This window comes from Pectinophora gossypiella, chromosome 25 (assembly GCF_024362695.1).
Source record: "Pectinophora gossypiella chromosome 25, ilPecGoss1.1, whole genome shotgun sequence".
Lineage (NCBI taxonomy): Eukaryota > Metazoa > Arthropoda > Insecta > Lepidoptera > Gelechiidae > Pectinophora > Pectinophora gossypiella.
Window position 1 is genome coordinate 9,884,284 of NC_065428.1, and position 19,607 is coordinate 9,903,890.

Here is a 19,607-nt window from a genome sequence, read left to right on the forward strand (position 1 = left end):
AAAACAAAGACCTGTTTATCAAAACTTACAAGTCTACACGTTCACAAGCTACAAGTTACAAGTACGTGTAAATTACGTTTAACAAATAAGTAGAGGGATTGTGAGATATGCATGTGAAATAAATATTGACACTTGTAGCATGTAATTTCCATGTGTAGTTTTGATAAACACATTCTTGTAGGTAATATTTTTTTTTTGTAAGGAGTGTCCGTGTTGTGACTCTATGCGCGAATCTCGATCTTACCGTGCTCTAGTTCGTACCAGGCGTGCGAGTGAGACAAATAGTTCGTGCGCGCTCTCATACTACCTATTGGCATAGAATAAGGAATAACACTACGTACAGAACGGCAACTCTCCGCTCCCCACCAGCGTCTGAGCTAGGTTTACCTAACCCCCTTCGAACATAGTTTAGACTTGAATCGTATAGTGTCGTCACACAGATGCGCGTGTACGATAATGTCAATGTGTAGTGTTTGTGTAAAAGAATCAGAATCAGAATCATTTATTCAACGTAATTATCATGGATAAACTTGTTGAAGGTCAATGTAACATTTTTGAATTTACGTCATTTCGCAAGGTGTTATGGCTGAGGAGAAGAAATGACAAGAAACTGCAACAGCAACACATCTTTTAAATCAATGAGGGTACATTACAAGTTATTTAATAACTAGAGGAACACATTCAATACCAGACATTTTTATCATTTAGGTAATCATTAATCTTATAATAGGCTTTTTTACATAAAGTAAGCTTCACGTGAGCTTTAAATTTGTTCTCTGACAAATTTAAAATATTATCTGGTATTTTATTGTAAAAAACGTATACATAACCCCAAAAAAGATGAATTTAATTTACTTAATCTAGAATTTTGAACAACAATTTTATTTTTATTCCTTGTATTGTAAGTATGCCTTTCACAGTTTCTCGGAAGGAGAGATACATTTTTACGCACATACATATTGTTTTCATAAATATATTGACTTGCGACCGTCAGTATATTTATTTCTTTAAACAGCTCCCTTAAAGAGTCCCGACAACGCAGATTATAAATAGCGCGAACTGCCCTTTTTTGAATAATGAAAATAGTTTCTACATCAGCGGCTCGACCCGAAAATGAGGTTTATACATTGTTTTAAGTTTACGCGGTTATTAAACGCGGTAAGAACCCGTTATTATGTGCTTTAAAATGAGGTTTGTTTGTATGAAGTGTCCGGGGTGTGCTATTGGTGCGATTCGTATTAGTGCGGGGCGGAGGGTGTCCGTTCTATAACGTAATCTTCATGAAAATTGAGTAGTACAATTCTATTCTGGTAGCAAACTTAGGGTGGTATTAATAAACTAATCTCAGCTTTGAGACTGCCCTGAAGATCATGTCAATGTGACAGTTCTTATATAAAAACACGGACTTGAGCATATATTGAGGGCAGTCTCAGCTGGGATTAGTTTATTAATACCACCCTTAAAGCAGTACAAGTTACCTATGTTGTAAAAATATAATAACATAGACAATGGCGCTGATTCCAGAACACGCCATCTAATTTTATTTTAAGTTATACCTGTCATTTTCTTATCCGCCGAAAAGGAAAGGGACGGGTAATCGACAGGCATAAAATTTATGGAACACACGTCAATTTTAGACAGAAATTTAAAAAGCCCTTCCAAAGTTTTGTATTGACCAATAACCCGACGAAATAAAGTTGTCTGCACACGTCAAGCGGATTGCATATGAGCGAGATGTTTATTTTATTTGCCCGGGTTATTCTTTCATTTTAAAATTAACAGTTGTCAATCATACGTCTCTTTCCTTTTCGACGAGTAACGAAATGACGGGTATAACTTAAAATTGTCTGCAGGAATTAGGTGGCCCCGATTCATGTGTCTAGCTTTGTTATCTGTGGTTTAATGTCGGTTGACATACCTATAGCAGAGTTTTATTTAGGCACTAATATTCTATTTATCTTCCTTCTAGTTGCAATACAACATATGCTCACGACTATATCCCAATTCGGGTAGACAGAGATACATCCATCGCGAGATGAACTAAGTACCCACACCTCACCGAGCCTTCTGTTAGACCAACGCGATGAGCCGTATCGCCGTCTATAATGGTCGAGCCAAATGTGCTAGTGAAAACTGTGCTATAAAACTTATACCTAATGTTTATGTATGTAGATAAATAATACAACACAAAAGTAAAAATTACGTCATGCACCATCCGATCGGATGTGGGATTCTAAAAAAAGATTAATTACAAAAATGTGTAATGTACGTAGAACGTGTAGTATGCGCAGGCGGCGCCTCCACCGGCTCCACCAGACAACTTTTGGCACAGTTTATATAACCCTACAAGTCTTCAGTGTAGTGCTTTATTTGTTTACAAAATTCCATCTAAAATCGTTTAGAATAACGTCATCTATTTTGGTCTGTTAATGCATCGGCGACGGCGCGCGGCGATGGCCTTTGCCTGGTTTTTTAGGGTTCCTCAAGTGTAAACAGTTCCTTAAGTGAGGAGCTCGGTGGCGCAGCGGTAAACGCGCTCGGTCTGCGATTGTTGAAGTTAAGCAACTTTCGCAAAGGCCGGTCATAGGAAGGGTGACAACAAAAAAAAAAGTTTTCATCTCCAGCTCCTCCGTGCTTTGAAACGCACGTTAAGCCGTTGATCCCGGCTGCATTAGCAGTCGTTAATAACCATCAATCCGCACTGGGCCCGCGTGATGGTTTTTGGCCCGATCTCCCTATCCATCTATAGGGAAGGTCCGTGCCCCAGCAGTGAGGACGTTAATGGGCTGATGATGATGAAGTGTAAACAGAAATCCATTGCGTAAATATTTTTTACAAAATGGTTATGTTAGTTTTACTGTGGTACATCGGATTTTCAATCGGGGAGTGCCGGTTCGAACCCTGGTAAAGGACCTGTGCTAATGAGATATTCATTTATCTTAAGTGCAGCTTTCACTAACATAGCCACTCGACCATTATAGACGGCGATACGGCTCACCACCTATCACTTTGGTCTAACAGAAAGCTCGGTGAGGTGTGGGTGCTCAGTTCATCTTGCAATGGATGTACCTCTGACTACCCCAATTGGGATATAGTCGTGAGTTTATGTTATGTTAATGTTTGCAAGAGAACAGGTGGCGTTAAAACGACGCCAGATGTTTAATGTCTGTTCAATATAAATTATTATCATAGCAATGCAATGTACAGTCATGAGCAATATAATGTACCCACTTTAGGACTCTGTCGCACTAACATATTTGATACAATTGTATTTAAGTCTATAAATTATGTAATACAAACTGGTTTTAAAAAAAAAGAAAAGAAAGGAAAACATGAAACAGTAGGACTAGGGCCCTGTGCTGGGAGGTTTTCTGGCCACGTCTTTCCCTCAGCGTTACAGATTCCGATGTGGTAGTAGTATTACAGCTAGTTACATAATATGTAATTTAAATTTTTTGACGTTCAAAAAGCGCTAACTTTGTAAGCCAATTTTGAAAAATAAATATTTTTGACATCGTATCAACAGTGGCTGCAAGTTGTCTTTGATTACTTGTGGCTCTGCCCACCCCATTAGGGATTACGGGCGTGAGTTTATGTATGTATGTATGTAAATATTTTTGTTTTTTTTTTTTTTGAATTTTGATATTTAGTGAGACTTACAGTTCAATTTGTCAAAAAACTTAATGTGACATGGTACCAAATTGTATACATATTAATGATGTACGTATATAATGCGTGTTGTATTATTTAAATCAATAAGAATACTGGTGAAGTGAATACCGGTGGGGTGAAACTCGGTGAGGTGTGGGTCTTTTGACTTGGTCCATCTTGCGATGGATGTACAATCAAGGAGCAAAAGTGCAGTCACTGAGGCCAGCGAATTTTTATAAACAGTGGTGAGATTATTCAAAATTCAAATTCCAAAAATATTTTTTATTCAGTAGATAACATAGTTACACTTTGAATCGTCAAATTTTACATAACGAACCTCTCATCCGCCTAAAACTACTGCAGCTTATCACAACCAGTATGGCCGGGGAAAAGAAGCTGCAAGAAAAACCTCGGCACAGGGCCCTAGACGTTCTTTTATTAAAAAAAAATATAAAAAAATATTTTAATATTATGAACCATTAGTTGTCATAATTATAAAATTTATGTTTTTGTAGGTGTGTTTGGTCTATTACAGAAACGACATGTAACCAGGAGTTAAATGCAACCAGTAAATTTATTACTTTGCAAGAAACTGATTGGACTTTTGCAGTTCATGTGTACGTACCTCTGACTACCCCTATTGGGATATACTTATGAGCTTATGTTACGTGTACTACAACGTTCTATATTCAATTCATATATAACGTCTATACTAGCAGTTGCAGTTCGTATTAATTAATGACTACATTAAGAAGAAAATAGGTGTACTTTATTGGCAATAGTGGCGTGCACGTTCATATTTATCGCAACTTTTTAATACTAGTTCTAAATCTAAAACCTTACAGATGCTGGTCTCATTCGATTGTTTTTCGATAAATAATTCGTCTTTTACGTCACTATTGTAATCTGTCAAGTCAAAACAGTCATCGCGTGCCGTTACTTTAGTCGTACGGAACCTCTAACGTCAAACAACGAGTAACACTTTTCTAGTTTTTTCAATCGCCTGGCGCGTTTTCGCTTCGACCGGTTACGATTTACGGGGCGTCCTTAAAGTTTTTTGAGAGCGTTTTTAGATGCCTTTTGTTATTTGACCTTTTAGGGTGACTGGGGAAAAAAAACTAGTCTTCATAGCTTTGATATGTTTTTCTACTCGGTCTTTATTCGCGGTTGAATTTAGATTCGGCGTTTAGGTGGTATAGGGCCAGATTGCAATACATAAACAGCCTATATTGGTCAGCAAAAATTTAGCTTCGATCGCCATCGACTCGCAAAGAAGAAGAACCCTATATACGTCCCACTGCTGGGCACAGGCCTCCCCTCAATCAACCGGAGGGTTAGGTTTAAAGAATATTTATTTCTCAACACAAGACATACAATGTCACTTATATGAGAAAAAAGTTATAACAATGAAATGGAGGGGGTAATGCAATTGCAATGAACATCGGAAATTACCCGGTCCCAACGCCGAATTTGTTTTTATCTGAATAGTTTTCGAATTAGCCGTTACCCAGCCCAGGCCACGACATGTACATGTTAGTACCCGTGACCGTACCACTGCCTTACATGCCTTCACATCACACATCACATCATCAGCCCATTAACGTCCCCACTGCTGGGGCACGGGCCTTCCCTATGGATGGATAGGGAGATCGGGCCTTAAACCATCACGCGGGCCCAGTGCGGATTGACGGTTATTAACGACTGCTAATGCAGCCGGGACCAACGGCTTAACGTGCCTTCCGAAGCACGGAGGAGCTCGAGATGAAAACTTTTTTTTTTTGTGGTCACCCATCCTATGACCGGCCTTTGCGAAAGTTGCTTAACTTCAACAATCGCAGACAGAGCGCGTTTACCGCTGCGCCACCGAGCTCCACAACCTTGAACCAATATCCAATACAAGCTGTTAATAATAACTCCTAATTAGGCTAAAGGGTCAAACAATCAGATTGAAGGTGACATTACGTGGCGCCTCTTATTTAACTGGAACCTTATCGGCTCAATGTCACCAAAATCACGCCAATATGTTGACGTCATCAAGCACGCATGGATTTAAACCCAAAACATTACCAGTATCATTTTATTTTTAATTATTAGCCTTTTTTTTTTACTTTATTGCGCGCCACGCTGCAGTTGTACAAGTTATATCCTCTGCCGAAGGTTGTCTGCAACAGAGGGGTTAAAAAGGCCACAACGAAGCAATTCATCTAAAAAAAAAACAATATTGCAATTTGACATTCTTCCTCTTCTCTCGTGTGGGTTGTGAGGAGGATTACCAACCTCATCAACCCTGGTGTCAGGGTTACTATTGAGCCGCCAAAGGCCCCTGACATGATTCATGTAACGACTACTTACTGTTGTAAGTAATCAGTAAGTAGTAACCGAGACCAACGGCTTAACATGCTCTCCGAAGCACGGATCACAAATTATTTTTTGTGGTATGTCTCCACCGGGATTCGAACCCGGGACCTCCGGATCGTGAGCCCAACGCTCAACAAGACCACAGAGGTCTTTTTTTTTTAATAAAAATCCGGTTATATTCAAATTACTTATTTACTTATTCTCAAGGGCTTACCGTACAAATTTATTTACACTACATTTTGTACTTTGCCTAAGGGTCTCAATGTCAATAAGCCCACTCGACATGTTTTGAAATTTCGCCGTGACGTCATCTAACCTAATGATGCGTGGGAGTCGGTCGCGGGCCGCTTTTGATTGTGCCCATTGCACATTTGCTCGAAGTTTCCAATGGTTGTTTTTTAGGGTTCCGAACTTCAAAAGAAAGAGAAACGGAATCCTTATGGGATTATTTTTTGGTTAGTCCGTCTGTCCATCAAGATAGTTTTACTTGGGAGCGCGTGGTAGTAACAAGTTGAAATTAACATTAATGCACAAATGAACAAAAAACTACCTTACATGAGATCCATAATTATAATAAATGTATACTTTAGTATTATAATGGTGCTAATTCCTGTAAATACCATCTAATTTTATTTTAGGTTATATCTGTCATTTTCTTATCCGCCGAAAAGGAAAGGGACGGGTAATCGACAAGCATAAAATTTATGGAACACACGTCAATTTTAAGCACAAATCTAAAACAACCGTCTAAAAATTCGCCCGGGTTATTCATTTATTTACTCACTCTTCCTAAAATTAAGAGCTGTCAATCATCCGTCCCTTTCCTTTTCGGCGGATAAGAAAATGACAGGTATAACTTAAAGTAAAATTAAGAGATGTCTGCAGGAATCGGGGCCAATAAGTTTAAGTAATGAATTTAAACTCATAAAGTCAATCGATATGAAACAAAATTAGTGAAACAGTTTAACATAATTAAAACACATATTGGTGCTAATTCCTGTAAATACCATCTAATTTTATTTTAAGTTATATCTGTCATTTTCTTATCCGCCGAAAAGGAAAAGGACGGGTAATCGACAAGCATAAAATTTATGGAACACACGTCAATTTTAAGCACAAATCTAAACCAACCGTCTAAAAATTTTACATCCGTCAATAACCCGACACAGTTAAGTAGACAGCACGTCAAACGGATTGCATACCACCGACGTACCTTTTGATTCGCCCGGGTTATTCATTCATTTACACATTCTTCCTAAAATTAAGAGCTGTGAATCATCCGTCCCTTTCCTTTTCGCCGGGTATGAAAATGACGGATATAACTTAAAATAAAATTAGGCGGTGTCTGCAGGAATCGGGGCCATTATCGGGTTCTTACCGCGTTAAAATCAGGAATACGAGACTCTGTAAAAACCCGGTATTATGTGTTTTGATTATGACAATAACCGTGCAAATTTCAAAAAAAGTATAAAATAGGCTATCGACTATATCCCAAATGGATAGTCAGAGGTACATCTACCGCAAGATGAACTAAGTACCCACCCTCACCGAGCTTTCTGTTAGACCAACGCGTGATAGGTGGTGAACCGTATCTCAGTCTATAATGGTCGAGCCAACTGTGTTTCTGAAAAACCGGAAAAAAGTACCAGGGTTCAACCGGCGTTCCACGTTTGAGAAGCAAGTCGGTGAACCACAGGCCCACAGAACTTTTTTTCGAGAAACAAGATCTCTACAAATTGCTAACATTGTTCGTCTGTTATCAACTTATCGGATGCGTAGCAGATCCTGTTACTCTTACGTTTTGTGAAGTTATGCAACGTTTACGAGAGTGCAAAGTTCAACATGTGTTCGCTGAACATGTGAATGGAACGCTTTAGTGATAATGTTGTAAACTTGTAACTTGACACAACGTATCTGCTACTTAGTAACTGCTATCAACGTATCTGCTACTTAGTAACTGCAATCGGATCTATCTAGCATCATACCGTGTTCACAAGGTCCGCTTACGTCACCTGAAGTAAGGTCCCGGTTTTCACAAGCGACTGTCTGACTGTCTAACCTACCAACCCGCCGCAAAACCTAACCCAATACACGTCAGGGCACATTACGCTTTACTCACGATGTTTTCCTTGATCCTGATACATAATATATGACCATCCATATGATGGACTATTTAGACAGTTAGATAGCATGGGCGGATCCAGCAAAATGCAGCCGGGACCAACGGCTTAACGTGCCTTCCGAAGCACGGAGGAGCTGGAGATGAAAACTTTTTTTTTTGTGGTCACCCATCCTATGACCGGCCTTTGCGAAAGTTGCTTAACTTTAACAATCGCAGACCGAGCGCGTTTACCGCTGCGCCACCGAGCTCTTCATCCATTCCGGATTAGTGAGAGTTAATTTGAATACAAGTTTAATTGTGGGTAGTGTGAGTTTATTTAAGTCTTCTATACGTTTTTTACCCTATTCAGTGTTGCCATGAAACTCGTTACGTGTTTGCGTGTATTTTGAGACGTAATTAACATCAAACCGCTTTTTTATGTGCATATTTGCTGGTTTTTAAATTGTTTTATAAATATTTGTCACCTTGTTTTGTGAAGTTGGTGTTTGGATCGTTTCCAATTTTTAAGCTGGTGATGTAACTGTACGTACTGCGTATGATACGGAGATACGTATCATGTTTTTTTTTTTCAATTGAAAAATACTTAATAAAAATACTTAATTTATAAATGGATGTAATGTTAATGTCATTCAAATATTTCTAAAACAATGAAATGAGATTTTTTGTTTATAAAATAGGACAAGTATCAAAAAGGGGTTCTATACTAGCGGGTCCTTATCCTGTCCTTGCGAATTTATCAATCTGTGTAAGTGCTGTAAAAATCACTTTAGATACATGCCTAGTAGCTCTACCTAGTACGTACTAGGTATGACGAGTCACATCACTATGCAAGCGACAGGTCATCGGTCTAAACGATCGTCCGATACGCCGCGTGTGTAAGATAATTATTTACAACTAAATAATGTCATTTTTTTTATTAAAGTAATTGGATGATTAGTTAATGGTCTGTTTTCTTTTGTCTTTTTTATCCCTCTAGTGTAATATACCCTAAACACATGCAGCCTATCCACCTACATACACGTCCCTTAACATAAAAATTAAATCAGCATAAGTACCTATTACAGGGACTGTAACCTGGAACCTGACAGAGGGCAGCAGTAACTGTCAGTACTATTCAGAGGCGGAGGACAGGAGTCCTAATAAGGCTTTGCAATAGACTACTCTGGGCGCCATCCCACTTGCGTCAGACAGAGTACTGCGGGGCGGAAGGCAAGAGGGAAACCACTGCCCTATTTATCCCTAAAAAGTAGCATGGAAAATGCTGCACCGACAAGAGCGTGGCTCTTAAATTGGTGATGATGACCTATTTAGCAGCTCGGTGGCGCAGCGGTAAACGCGCTCGGTCTGCGATTGTTGAAGTTAAGCAACTTTCGCAAAGGCCGGTCATAGGATGGGTGACCACAAAAAAAAAGTTTTCATCTCCAGCTCCTCCGTGCTTCGGATGGCACGTTAAGCCGTTGGTCCCTGCTGCATTAGCAGTCGTTAATAACCATCAATCCGCACTGGGCCCGCGTGATGGTTTAAGGCCCGATCTCCCTATCCATCCATAGGGAAGGCCCGTGCCCCAGCAGTGGGGACGTTAATGGGCTGATGATGATGATGACCTATTTAGTACCTTCTCATTATTACTATTTGTATGACGTTTCAATATCTTGGGCCTATGGAGGCCCGGACTTTTGGAAGGCGTGCGTGGGGCCGAAGCCAACACGTAGAGGACCCTTAAGACAATTTAATCGCAATGTGGTGTGGCGTAAGTATGTATGTATGTATTTAACATTAACATAAGCTCATGACAATATCCCAGTATTGGGGTAGTCAGAGGTACATCCAGCGCAAGATGAACTAAAGACCTGTGGTAAACTAATATTACTATAATTTTGGAATTCGCTATGGATAAACGCTCGAGCGATGATAAATTTTACCAGACTGCGGCGAAGCAAAAAGGAGGGTTATGTGTTTGACCGCCATGTATAAGTATACAGGGTGTTAGTGATACAGTAACGAATACTGAGAGGGACGATTCAGGTCTTGATTCTGAGGTAATATCGAGTAGTTATCATTCATGTTTTTTTTGTGTTTTTTTTTTTCAATTAATAAATAAGACATATTTATTTTTATTCTTGGTTTTCTATTTTCATTGTGTATAATTTTAAGTTGTTGTAGTGCCCTTACTGGGTTCCTGTTTTTACTTTCCTCTACTATTAAGACCTCTGTAAAAACATCAGCCGGGTCTGCATGACAACCGCGCCGTGCGCGGCGCGTTATATATTGAGCGCTTCGACCAATAAACGATACGAATGCTATCTACGTAGATGGACGTCAAACGGCTATTGGTCTGAGCGATCAATATAATCCGCACCGCGCGCGACGCGATTACCGTGTAGAGCCTACAGGAATGCAAGAAATAACTATATCTTATTTGTGGAAGAAGGGATGAGAAATCCCTTATTCAGGGGTCGGAAGGGGGGAATAAGACATAGATACTTAGTTTGAAATAAAGTTTTAAAAAATATACACCAGTTGTATCTGTACACACGGCATCGCGATGCGTAGTTTAGATATTCATTACAACGAATGCATTTTTAATTGGTTACATCGCGACATGAGATCTCAGACAGATTATTATTAGCATTCTAGTATAGTTTTTAGCGTTCCCTGTCTGCATTGGTAGACGCCTCTGTGGTCCAGTGGTTGAGCGCTGGGCTCACGATCCGGAGGTCTCGGGTTCGATTCCCGGTGGGCACATATCACAAAAATTACTAATCCCTAGTTTGGTTAGGACATTACTGGCTGATCACCAAATTGTCCGAAAGTAAGATGATCCGTGCTTGGGAAGGCACGTTAAGCCGTTAGTGTCCCTGTTACTATTTACTGATGTAAGGGGGCTTTGGCGGCTGAATAATAACCCTGACACCAGATTTGATGAGGTTAGTACTCCACTTCACAACTCACACGATAGAAGAAGATTGGTAGACGCAACACTTATACCTATAGGTAATTACGTCGCCAACAATTTGTATAAATTTCTACAAAATATTTGTCGTTGACATGACTTTTACAAATATTGCAGTTGTTAGAAGGTACTTAATCGAGTTACTGAGTAATTAGTTTTTTTTATATCTTAAATCAAATCAAAAATAACTTTATTCAGTAGGTAACATAGTTACACTTGGTATCGTCAATTTTTACATAACGAACGTCTCATCAGTTATAGAAACAACAAACAGAAACACTTATATGAGTTACATAAAACATGAACAGCCTATATACGTCTAAATCTGTGATTTAGATTTTTTTTTAATAAGTGTTTAGTGTTACTTACAACTTCATTGTGTAAGTAATTTAAAGAAAACAAGTAGATATGTTTATATGCATAACATAAATAGCCTATATACAGTCATGAGCAATATAATGTACCCACTTTAGGACTCTGTCGCACTAACATATTTGAGATTTAGTGAGACTTACAGTTCAATTTGTCAAAAAAGTTAATGTGATATGGTACCGAAGTGTATACATATTAATGCTCGTGACCGTACGTCCCACTGCTGGGCACAGGCGTCCCCTCAATCAACCGGAGGGTAAATGGCGCATACTCCACCACGCTCCACTGTGTGGGTTGAGGGACTTATATGAATTAATTAATAAAAAAAATAACTACGCAAAGGACGGGTCATTACATTGCTCTAAATGATCCCTGCGGAACACTATTAGCGCTAATTAGACTTGCACTTGACAGGTTTTTAATTTAAATAACTTCATCCACCCACAGCCTGACACGTGGAAGTTATTCTAGACTGATGCAATGGCGCTTCTTCACGCCATCATCACTTTAGCGGTAGACACTAACGGCCTCCTTGTCAAGTGGTTGAGCATTCGGCTCACGATCTGTAATGCAAACATGCATAACGTGATAAAATTTTGTCACTGTCATTTTATCGATTCTAACGACAAAATTATGTCGTTTTGTCGATTGGTGCTAATATGTGAACCTAAATAAGTCATGTTGTTCTGTCAAAATACGAACAAAATCACGTGACACGTATGTACGGGAAAAAAACGAACTTATCGATTTCGACGAAATTTATTTAATCGATCGATAATTTTATCCCGTTCGATTCCCGGTGGGGACAAATCACTTTGTGATCCCTAGTTTGGTTAGGACATTGCAGGCTGTCATTGGCACCTGATTGTCCAAAAAGTAAAAAGATCCGTGCTTCGGAAGGCACGTTAAGTCGTTGTTCCCGGTTATTACTTACTGATGTAAGCGCGTAGTCGTTACATGAGTCATGTCAGGGGGCCTATGGCGGCTCAGTAATAACCCTGACACCAGGTTTGATGGGGTTGGTAATTCACTTCACAATCCACACGATAGAAGAAGATAATTTTATCACGTTGCACATGTTAGCCCTGCTGATCGAATCCCGGTGGGGACATATTTTGGTTGCATTGCAGGCTGATCACCTGACTGTCCGTAAGTAAGATGATCCGTGCCCATGGGGGTCGTTCACATTCGGAGGGCAAAGCTGTATAAAGAAATAAATATACTGACGGTCGCATGTCATCATCATCATCATCATCAGCCCATTAACGTCCCCACTGCTGGGGCACGGGCCTTCCCTATGGATGGATAGGGAGATCGGGCCTTAAACCACCACGCGGGCCCAATGCGGATTGGTGGTTATTAACGACTGCTAATGTAGCCGGGACCAACGGCTTAACGTGCCTTCCGAAGCACGGAGGAGCTCGAGATGAAAACATTGACGCGCCACCGAGCTCCTCGGTCGCAAGTCAATATATTGAAAACATTATGTATGTAGGTAAAAATGGTATCTCTCCTTCCGAGAAACAGTGAAAGGTGATTACTGTGTTAGACGAGGTGTGTGTGTGATAATGTCGGGATCTCGCGAGATTGATATTTCGAGATTATAATTTGCATTTTTGGGATTGCATTCCCTAATCCATAACTCACACGAGCGAAGTCAGACAATCATTTAAGTTCATCATTTAGGACGTCGTAACCTTATCAAAATCGTTGCTAGTTATTTTCTGATCTATTTCCGAAAGAGTGGAGAGATTAGTCAGGTTAGAAAGGGAAGGAAAGTCAGGGGTGGGGTCTTACTGATTGCTACTTTCTACTCATGTTTATATTTGTTTTTGAAGACAAATAGCTACTAGAACTTGTATTCCCAACAAATAAACTGTTGCTTTTCCTTAAGGCGTAGTAAGTATGAGTTTTAGTATTACATTATATTGCTTCTATGCTGTTCTGGGAGCATATAAAAAACATAGAACACGTTCAGCTGCTTCTCTTCCCGGGCATGTCGTAAAAACCGACAGAGGGATTGTGTCCTCTAACATGATGGACTAATGTTATGGGCGATAGGCTGATCCCTTATCACCATAAGGTTCATCATATCCATCTTTGGAATTCGTATCAACAGTGGCTGCAAGTTGTCTTTGATTACTTGTGGCTCTGCCCACCCCATTAGGGATTACGGGCGTGAGTTTATGTATGTATGTATGTATGTTTAGTATTACATAATCTCGCAATGTAAACCCAGCTTTAGATAAACAATTACATAGTTCCACGCAGGGATTTCCTTATACAAAAGATATTAGTCATGTATTGTCAGGAGCAAAGGTCCACGCGGCACGGATTCCGCGCGATGTCTTTGACCAATACACGCAAGGAATGCTGTCTACGTCGATGAACCTCGTACTGCTATTGGTCGAATCCACAGATCTATGAAACAAAGTAGATATGCCCTCATCAGTAAATTAGTAAATACACAAGCCCGCATATCGCTTGTCAACTCACGTCGGCGTGTGAAGCGGCCGCACCAAGACATTTCTTTCTGGACTGCTACATCGATCTACCCGCCGTTCATTACGTAGTATCACAAGCGCTAGTTGTAGTTGCGCGATACCAATGAAGCAATGAATGTCGTTGAAAGTTTTATAATACGATCGTTTAGTAAAACATTTCGTTTTGTGCATATTTTGGATCCACCGGGTATGCTCCCGCGGCATCTCTCTATGCCAAAAACTCTGTGGCATAAAGGTTAGTGTAATTACATAGGCGGTTCGGGTTCTGCGCGATTGCTTTGGCCAATAGGCGCAAGGGATGCTATCTACGTGGATAAACATCGCACGCGTATTGGTTAAAAGTCTCGATATAATTCGCGGCGCGAAACCCGTGCAGCGGGTTCTGGATATAGTACCTACATATAACACTCCTATTTGCTTTGCCGTAGTAGGGTAAAAAATACTGTCATTATCAATGAGGAAAATTGCAGTTAATGTACTTAAACCAAATACAAGTTTCTATTGGAATATACTTACATAATATCACGCTCGCTAGCCTAACGGGGCAGAGGCAAGACAATTGACAGCCATTTTTTATACGAAGTCATATAAGTACGCTCAGGATTATCTTCCCAGTTGGACAAATCAGAGGTTGGGACTTAAACCGTAGTGTTATTCCTTATTCTATGCTTAAACATAGCTGGCGAAAGTGGGTATACTTATGTATCTCCTACACACTTCTGCTTACTACTGTACAGGCCAACATTTTCTTAAACGCCGCGAAGATCTCCCTGTAAATTGAAAATACACATTGCGTCATGGAAATAGATTAAATACACCTATATCTAGACTGGTCCTACATTCTTCTAGCGTCCATCAAAATTTATAATAAAGTGCCTAACATACCTATTAAAAGAAGAAAAAAGTGACAAAATCTTTATTAAAAAAAATAAGAGAACTTCTAATTAATAAATGTTACTACAGCACTAGTAGACTAGTAGAATATTAGTAAGAATACCTTAATGATACTGATGTTACTATTTGAAAAGCTTCCTTCTCTCTTTTAAACTTCTATTTTGTTGTGCCAGAAAGGGTCTGTGATGTGAAACTCATATGTAACTTACAAACTTGTACACCATCAAGAATTCAAGAATGTTGAATATTGAAGCGTGATGCTATGTTATTATTATGTTATCCACTAAGAAGCAAATTCATCAAAAAAAATAAAACTATATTTCAATTTGACATTTGCGCATATATAAGTAACCAACTGAGGTGACTTTTTGGCGGGAACGGAAACGGGACGGTTGCTTTCTTCATTGAATAATCTAAATAATCAATAGGAAGTGGTGTTTTGTGGTTAATGATCGCATTAAGTTAGTCGGAAAACATTCGCGATAGTGTTATTATATCGAAATATTCAATAATCAAAGTGTACCTATCTATTTTCGCTTCGTGCCAACAAGCCGCTTCATAACTCGAAAGTTTATGCGGATTTTTGAGTTAATTCGTTTGGGGTTTGGAGTAGAACTCTGCGCCGAGGGCTTAGGTTTCATCGCCATCACCTTTCATCATTTCATAATTCATCATCAAGAAAAAAATACATACATGGCTGTATGGGCATAGTTCCCTTTGCCTTGCCCTTACCAACTGACGTAGGTATCTCACTTTTTTGCAAAAATAAGTTAATGTCAAATAACATATTGATCATTGAAAAAAATGTTTTTGGCTTTCTTTTCCAGTACCTTTTCGAGATCGGCCACAAAGTATGCGTATCTCAGCCCCGTATAGCAGCAGCTATATCGCTAGCGCATCGCGTGTCCGAGGAACAAGGTTCGATGCTCGGCGAGGCAGTCGGGTATGCGGCCGCTATGACGAGCGAGCGGACGCCTGAAACTGGAATTGTGGTGAGTTAGATACCTTTTCAATCTTCTTCGTGTGGGTTGTGAGGTTGAGTACCAACCTTATCAACCCTGGTGTCAGGATTACTATTGAGCCACCAAAGGCCCCTGACATGGCTCATGTAAGGACTACTTACTTACATCAGTTAGTAGTAACCGGTACCAACGGCTTAACGTGCCTTCCGAAGCAGTTTCGGACAATCTGGTGATCAGCCAGTAATGTCCTAACCAAATTAGCGACCACAGAGTAATTTTGTGATATGTCCCCACCGGGAATCGAACCCGGGACCTCCGGATCGTGAGCCCAGCGCTCAACCACTGGACCACGGAGGTCGTTTTTAATGTCATTTGAGCATTTGTCAACTGAAAGGAAATAGCCCGAACGAAAAAGGTTACAATTCCTTTGAGCAGTTAAACGCATTATTCGTCTTGTCGTTGTCGACACTTTAAAATGCATTACTAACATATCCGGTCATTGATTTTATATCTATACAAGGTAAAAGCTGCCAAGGTTACCCAAAAAGGCCTAAAGGTCTTATCATTTGCATGTCAGACACGCTCTTGGTAGGACTTTTCCAGCGTTTGTAAGAGCAAAAATTTGCGCTGAGCTGTGACCGTTTTGCGCTGCTGCAGCATACATACAGGGTGTTAGTGACATTGTAACGAATACTAAATTCCACTTGATATCAACTCAGAATCATGGTCTGAATCATCCCTCAAAGTTTTCGTTACGATGTCACTAACAACCTGTATATGTAGGGTGGTGGAGTAAAATTAAAATAACTGTATAATATTTAAAGTTTTCTTATATTTTCTCTTTTTTTTTGTATAATTCAGAGCACACCCGTCGCCATCTTCCTTCACCTTCCTCTCTTCCCCTCTCACTCTATCTATCTATCTTTTAGTATTCCCAAAAAGTTACAATCCAAATGCACAAAGTTATCTTTGCGATTCAAAAAGCTCTTAGCAATTCAAAACTCACGTAAATGTAATAATAATAAATTGTACCGTCTAGTACATAGATGGTAGATGTAAATTGGTATTTTTTCCTTGTTTCGTGGTTAGTTTATTAGTATAATTAGCACTATAAATGCAACAGGACTTAGCGAAACGATATAATACAAACTGTAGGACACGTGACGATAATGTCAGCCTTCGATTGTATTAATTCAATGAGAGACTTTCCAAATATAGATGGCCCTTTACAGAGTTACAGAGTTGCCTTCGTTTAACCTTCTGATTTTTCAAATTCAAAAATATCTTTATTCAGTAGGTAACATAGTTACACTTTGAATCGTCAATTTTTACATAACGAACGTCTCATCCGCCTAAAACTACTGCAGCTTCTCACAACCTGTATAACCGGGGAAAAGAAGCTGCAAGAAAAACCTCGGCACAGGGCCCTAGACGTTCTTTAAAAAAAATAAAAATAAACATAAAATATTGGTATACAATTGAGTAATTTAGCTGCCTAATATCAGTTCTCAGACAGTTAATCTCATGCATTCATATATTCTAAATAATCACTAACTTTATAATAACCTTTTTTGTAAAGTTTTTGTTTAACTACTGTCTTAAAACAGTTGAAAGGCAAATTCTGAATGTCAATGGGAATCTTATTGTAAAACGTATACATTGCCCCTTAAAAGATTTAGTAATCTTATGTAATCGACTGACTTGTAAAGCAAGTTTATTTTTATTCCGGGTATTAGCAATGTGCCGATCGCTATTTTTTGCAAATAATCCTATATGTTATTTTACATATATTAATAGTTTTTTTACAATTTCACGGATAACAGACATGCACCATCTCTGATTTAGGGTATAATTGATGACCCTTGTTATTAAAGGCACAACACATCTTCCATCCATTATTATTGTGATCAAAATAAAGAAAAGCAATATAGGTAGCAACATAATTCTATACCATATGTGATAGCGCGACAGCGAAATATTGAAAATCTAAATATTATGTTAACTGTAAACAACACGTGCGGCTAGCAAACAAACAACACCTGCACTTGTTTACGACACACGTGCAAGGTACGGTAGTGGGGACAACCCTTATAAGAAGGCGAGCCGCACGAGTTGTACCATTCTTGTGTCGAACTCCGTACAGAGAACATCCAATAAAAGTAATCCGTGACAGTGAGCCATTGTTTAACTGGCGCTATGCGTCCTCCACAAAGGTCACTGTTACCTTGGGATCAGAGTATAATATTCTTACTCTAACATCAGAAGTGGGATCGTCCTGCTGCCCACCCATTATATTGAAAAAGACGGCCACAAAGGATGAAACTAAGTTTCAAATACTCGTATTATCCTAATAAGATAATAATCGTGGATGGAGTCAGGTGTTTAATTAATTAAAACTAAGGCTAAACTTGGAATTGGACCTGAATATAAAAATTGGACCTGGACTTGAGCCGTGGCATATTCATCACAATGTCTATGTACTGTCAGGATCGAGGATAATGGTGCCTACCTGCATTTGAATACTGTTGTTACGGTGAGTCGTTTTCATACTGGAACTTTATTGTTATTGACTTCATTGCTGGGTGTATTTTAATTTTTAATAATGGGGAAATTGATTTAAAGTTAACTTGGAAAGTGCTATTTCTCTTTATTTTAAAACAAAATTGACGAGACATATTCCCGCGATACGTGTCAATCATAATTCAAACCGCGTTTTCAAATCGGTTTTCATCATCGTCAAATCTTGGTATTTTGGTCTAAAAATGTTTTGAATTGGTGCAGACACGCTAACGCTGCGTGGTTTAAGCTGTATTTTCTCACTCCAAGCAATAAAGAAATGAACTTTCGTTAAATTACAACGTGATTTGTAATCTACCGTCATTAATCAAATCTTTATAAACCGATTGAAAGAGTCATGTGAATGTGATAATACACCTAGTTATTTTGTTTCATGTGACCACTGCTAAATGACGACGAGTGAATGACAAACGGCGAAGGCGTTACAGCATGGCACAGCCGTGCCGCGTGTGTGCCGTGTGGTGGTGACTTCGTGGCAGCGTATTGTATACTAAGCTGGCGCTTGATTGCCGATAGCCGCCATTTCTTTTAATAGATTATCAGAATGACCGAACAATCTTCAGAAAGCAAGAAACGTTTCGATTCCAAATGTGCTAAAGTAAAATTATTTCATCCAGGAAACTTTGTGCTTTGTAAACATACCCAATGGTCTAATAACAAGCTAGGTCCTAAATATTTAGGGCCATATCAAATTGTAAAAATTATTGGCAATGATCGATACGAAATACAAAGTCTTCGTCCTGGCCAAAAAAATACTACAATAGCTCATGAACATCTCAGATTAATACCAAACCCGAATTTAGAATGATCCGTGATAGCAGTTTACAAGACATAAAAAAAAATGGTTGTAAAGGTCACTTGTCAAAACAAGCCACAAAATAGCCTCTGAGTTCATCGAATATTTCTGAGACTGGAACTGCTGCTAATCCAAGCAACTAAAGCCTCTGAGTTTGGCAAACGTCCCTTTCACCGTGATGTTGTTGAAACAAGCTATATTTTTGGCCGCTGAGTTTGTCAACTGAACTTTCAACCAGAACAAGCTTATAAAATTTAAGCCTCTGAGTCTGGCGAAAAGTAAAAACTATTTGGTTGATTAACATCTTCACCCATTTTAATCCGATCTTTGAACAAATAACGGACTAGGAAACTATTATTTTTTAATTTGTGAGATCGTATCGATGGAACGATATAGACTTACAACTGGGCGTAACAAT

At 39.2% G+C, this 19,607-nt stretch overlaps 1 protein-coding gene across 2 annotated transcripts in view; it reads left to right on the forward strand.

The window, feature by feature from the left end:
* The window catches only part of LOC126378073 (probable ATP-dependent RNA helicase DHX35), a 50,182-nt gene that overhangs the window by 16,977 nt on the left and 13,598 nt on the right, over positions 1-19,607 (forward strand). For both annotated transcript variants that reach the window (XM_050026207.1, XM_050026206.1), the window contains exon 3: positions 15,682-15,846. In XM_050026207.1, the coding sequence (XP_049882164.1) occupies positions 15,682-15,846 (165 nt within the window). The remainder of the gene's footprint in view (positions 1-15,681; positions 15,847-19,607) is intronic.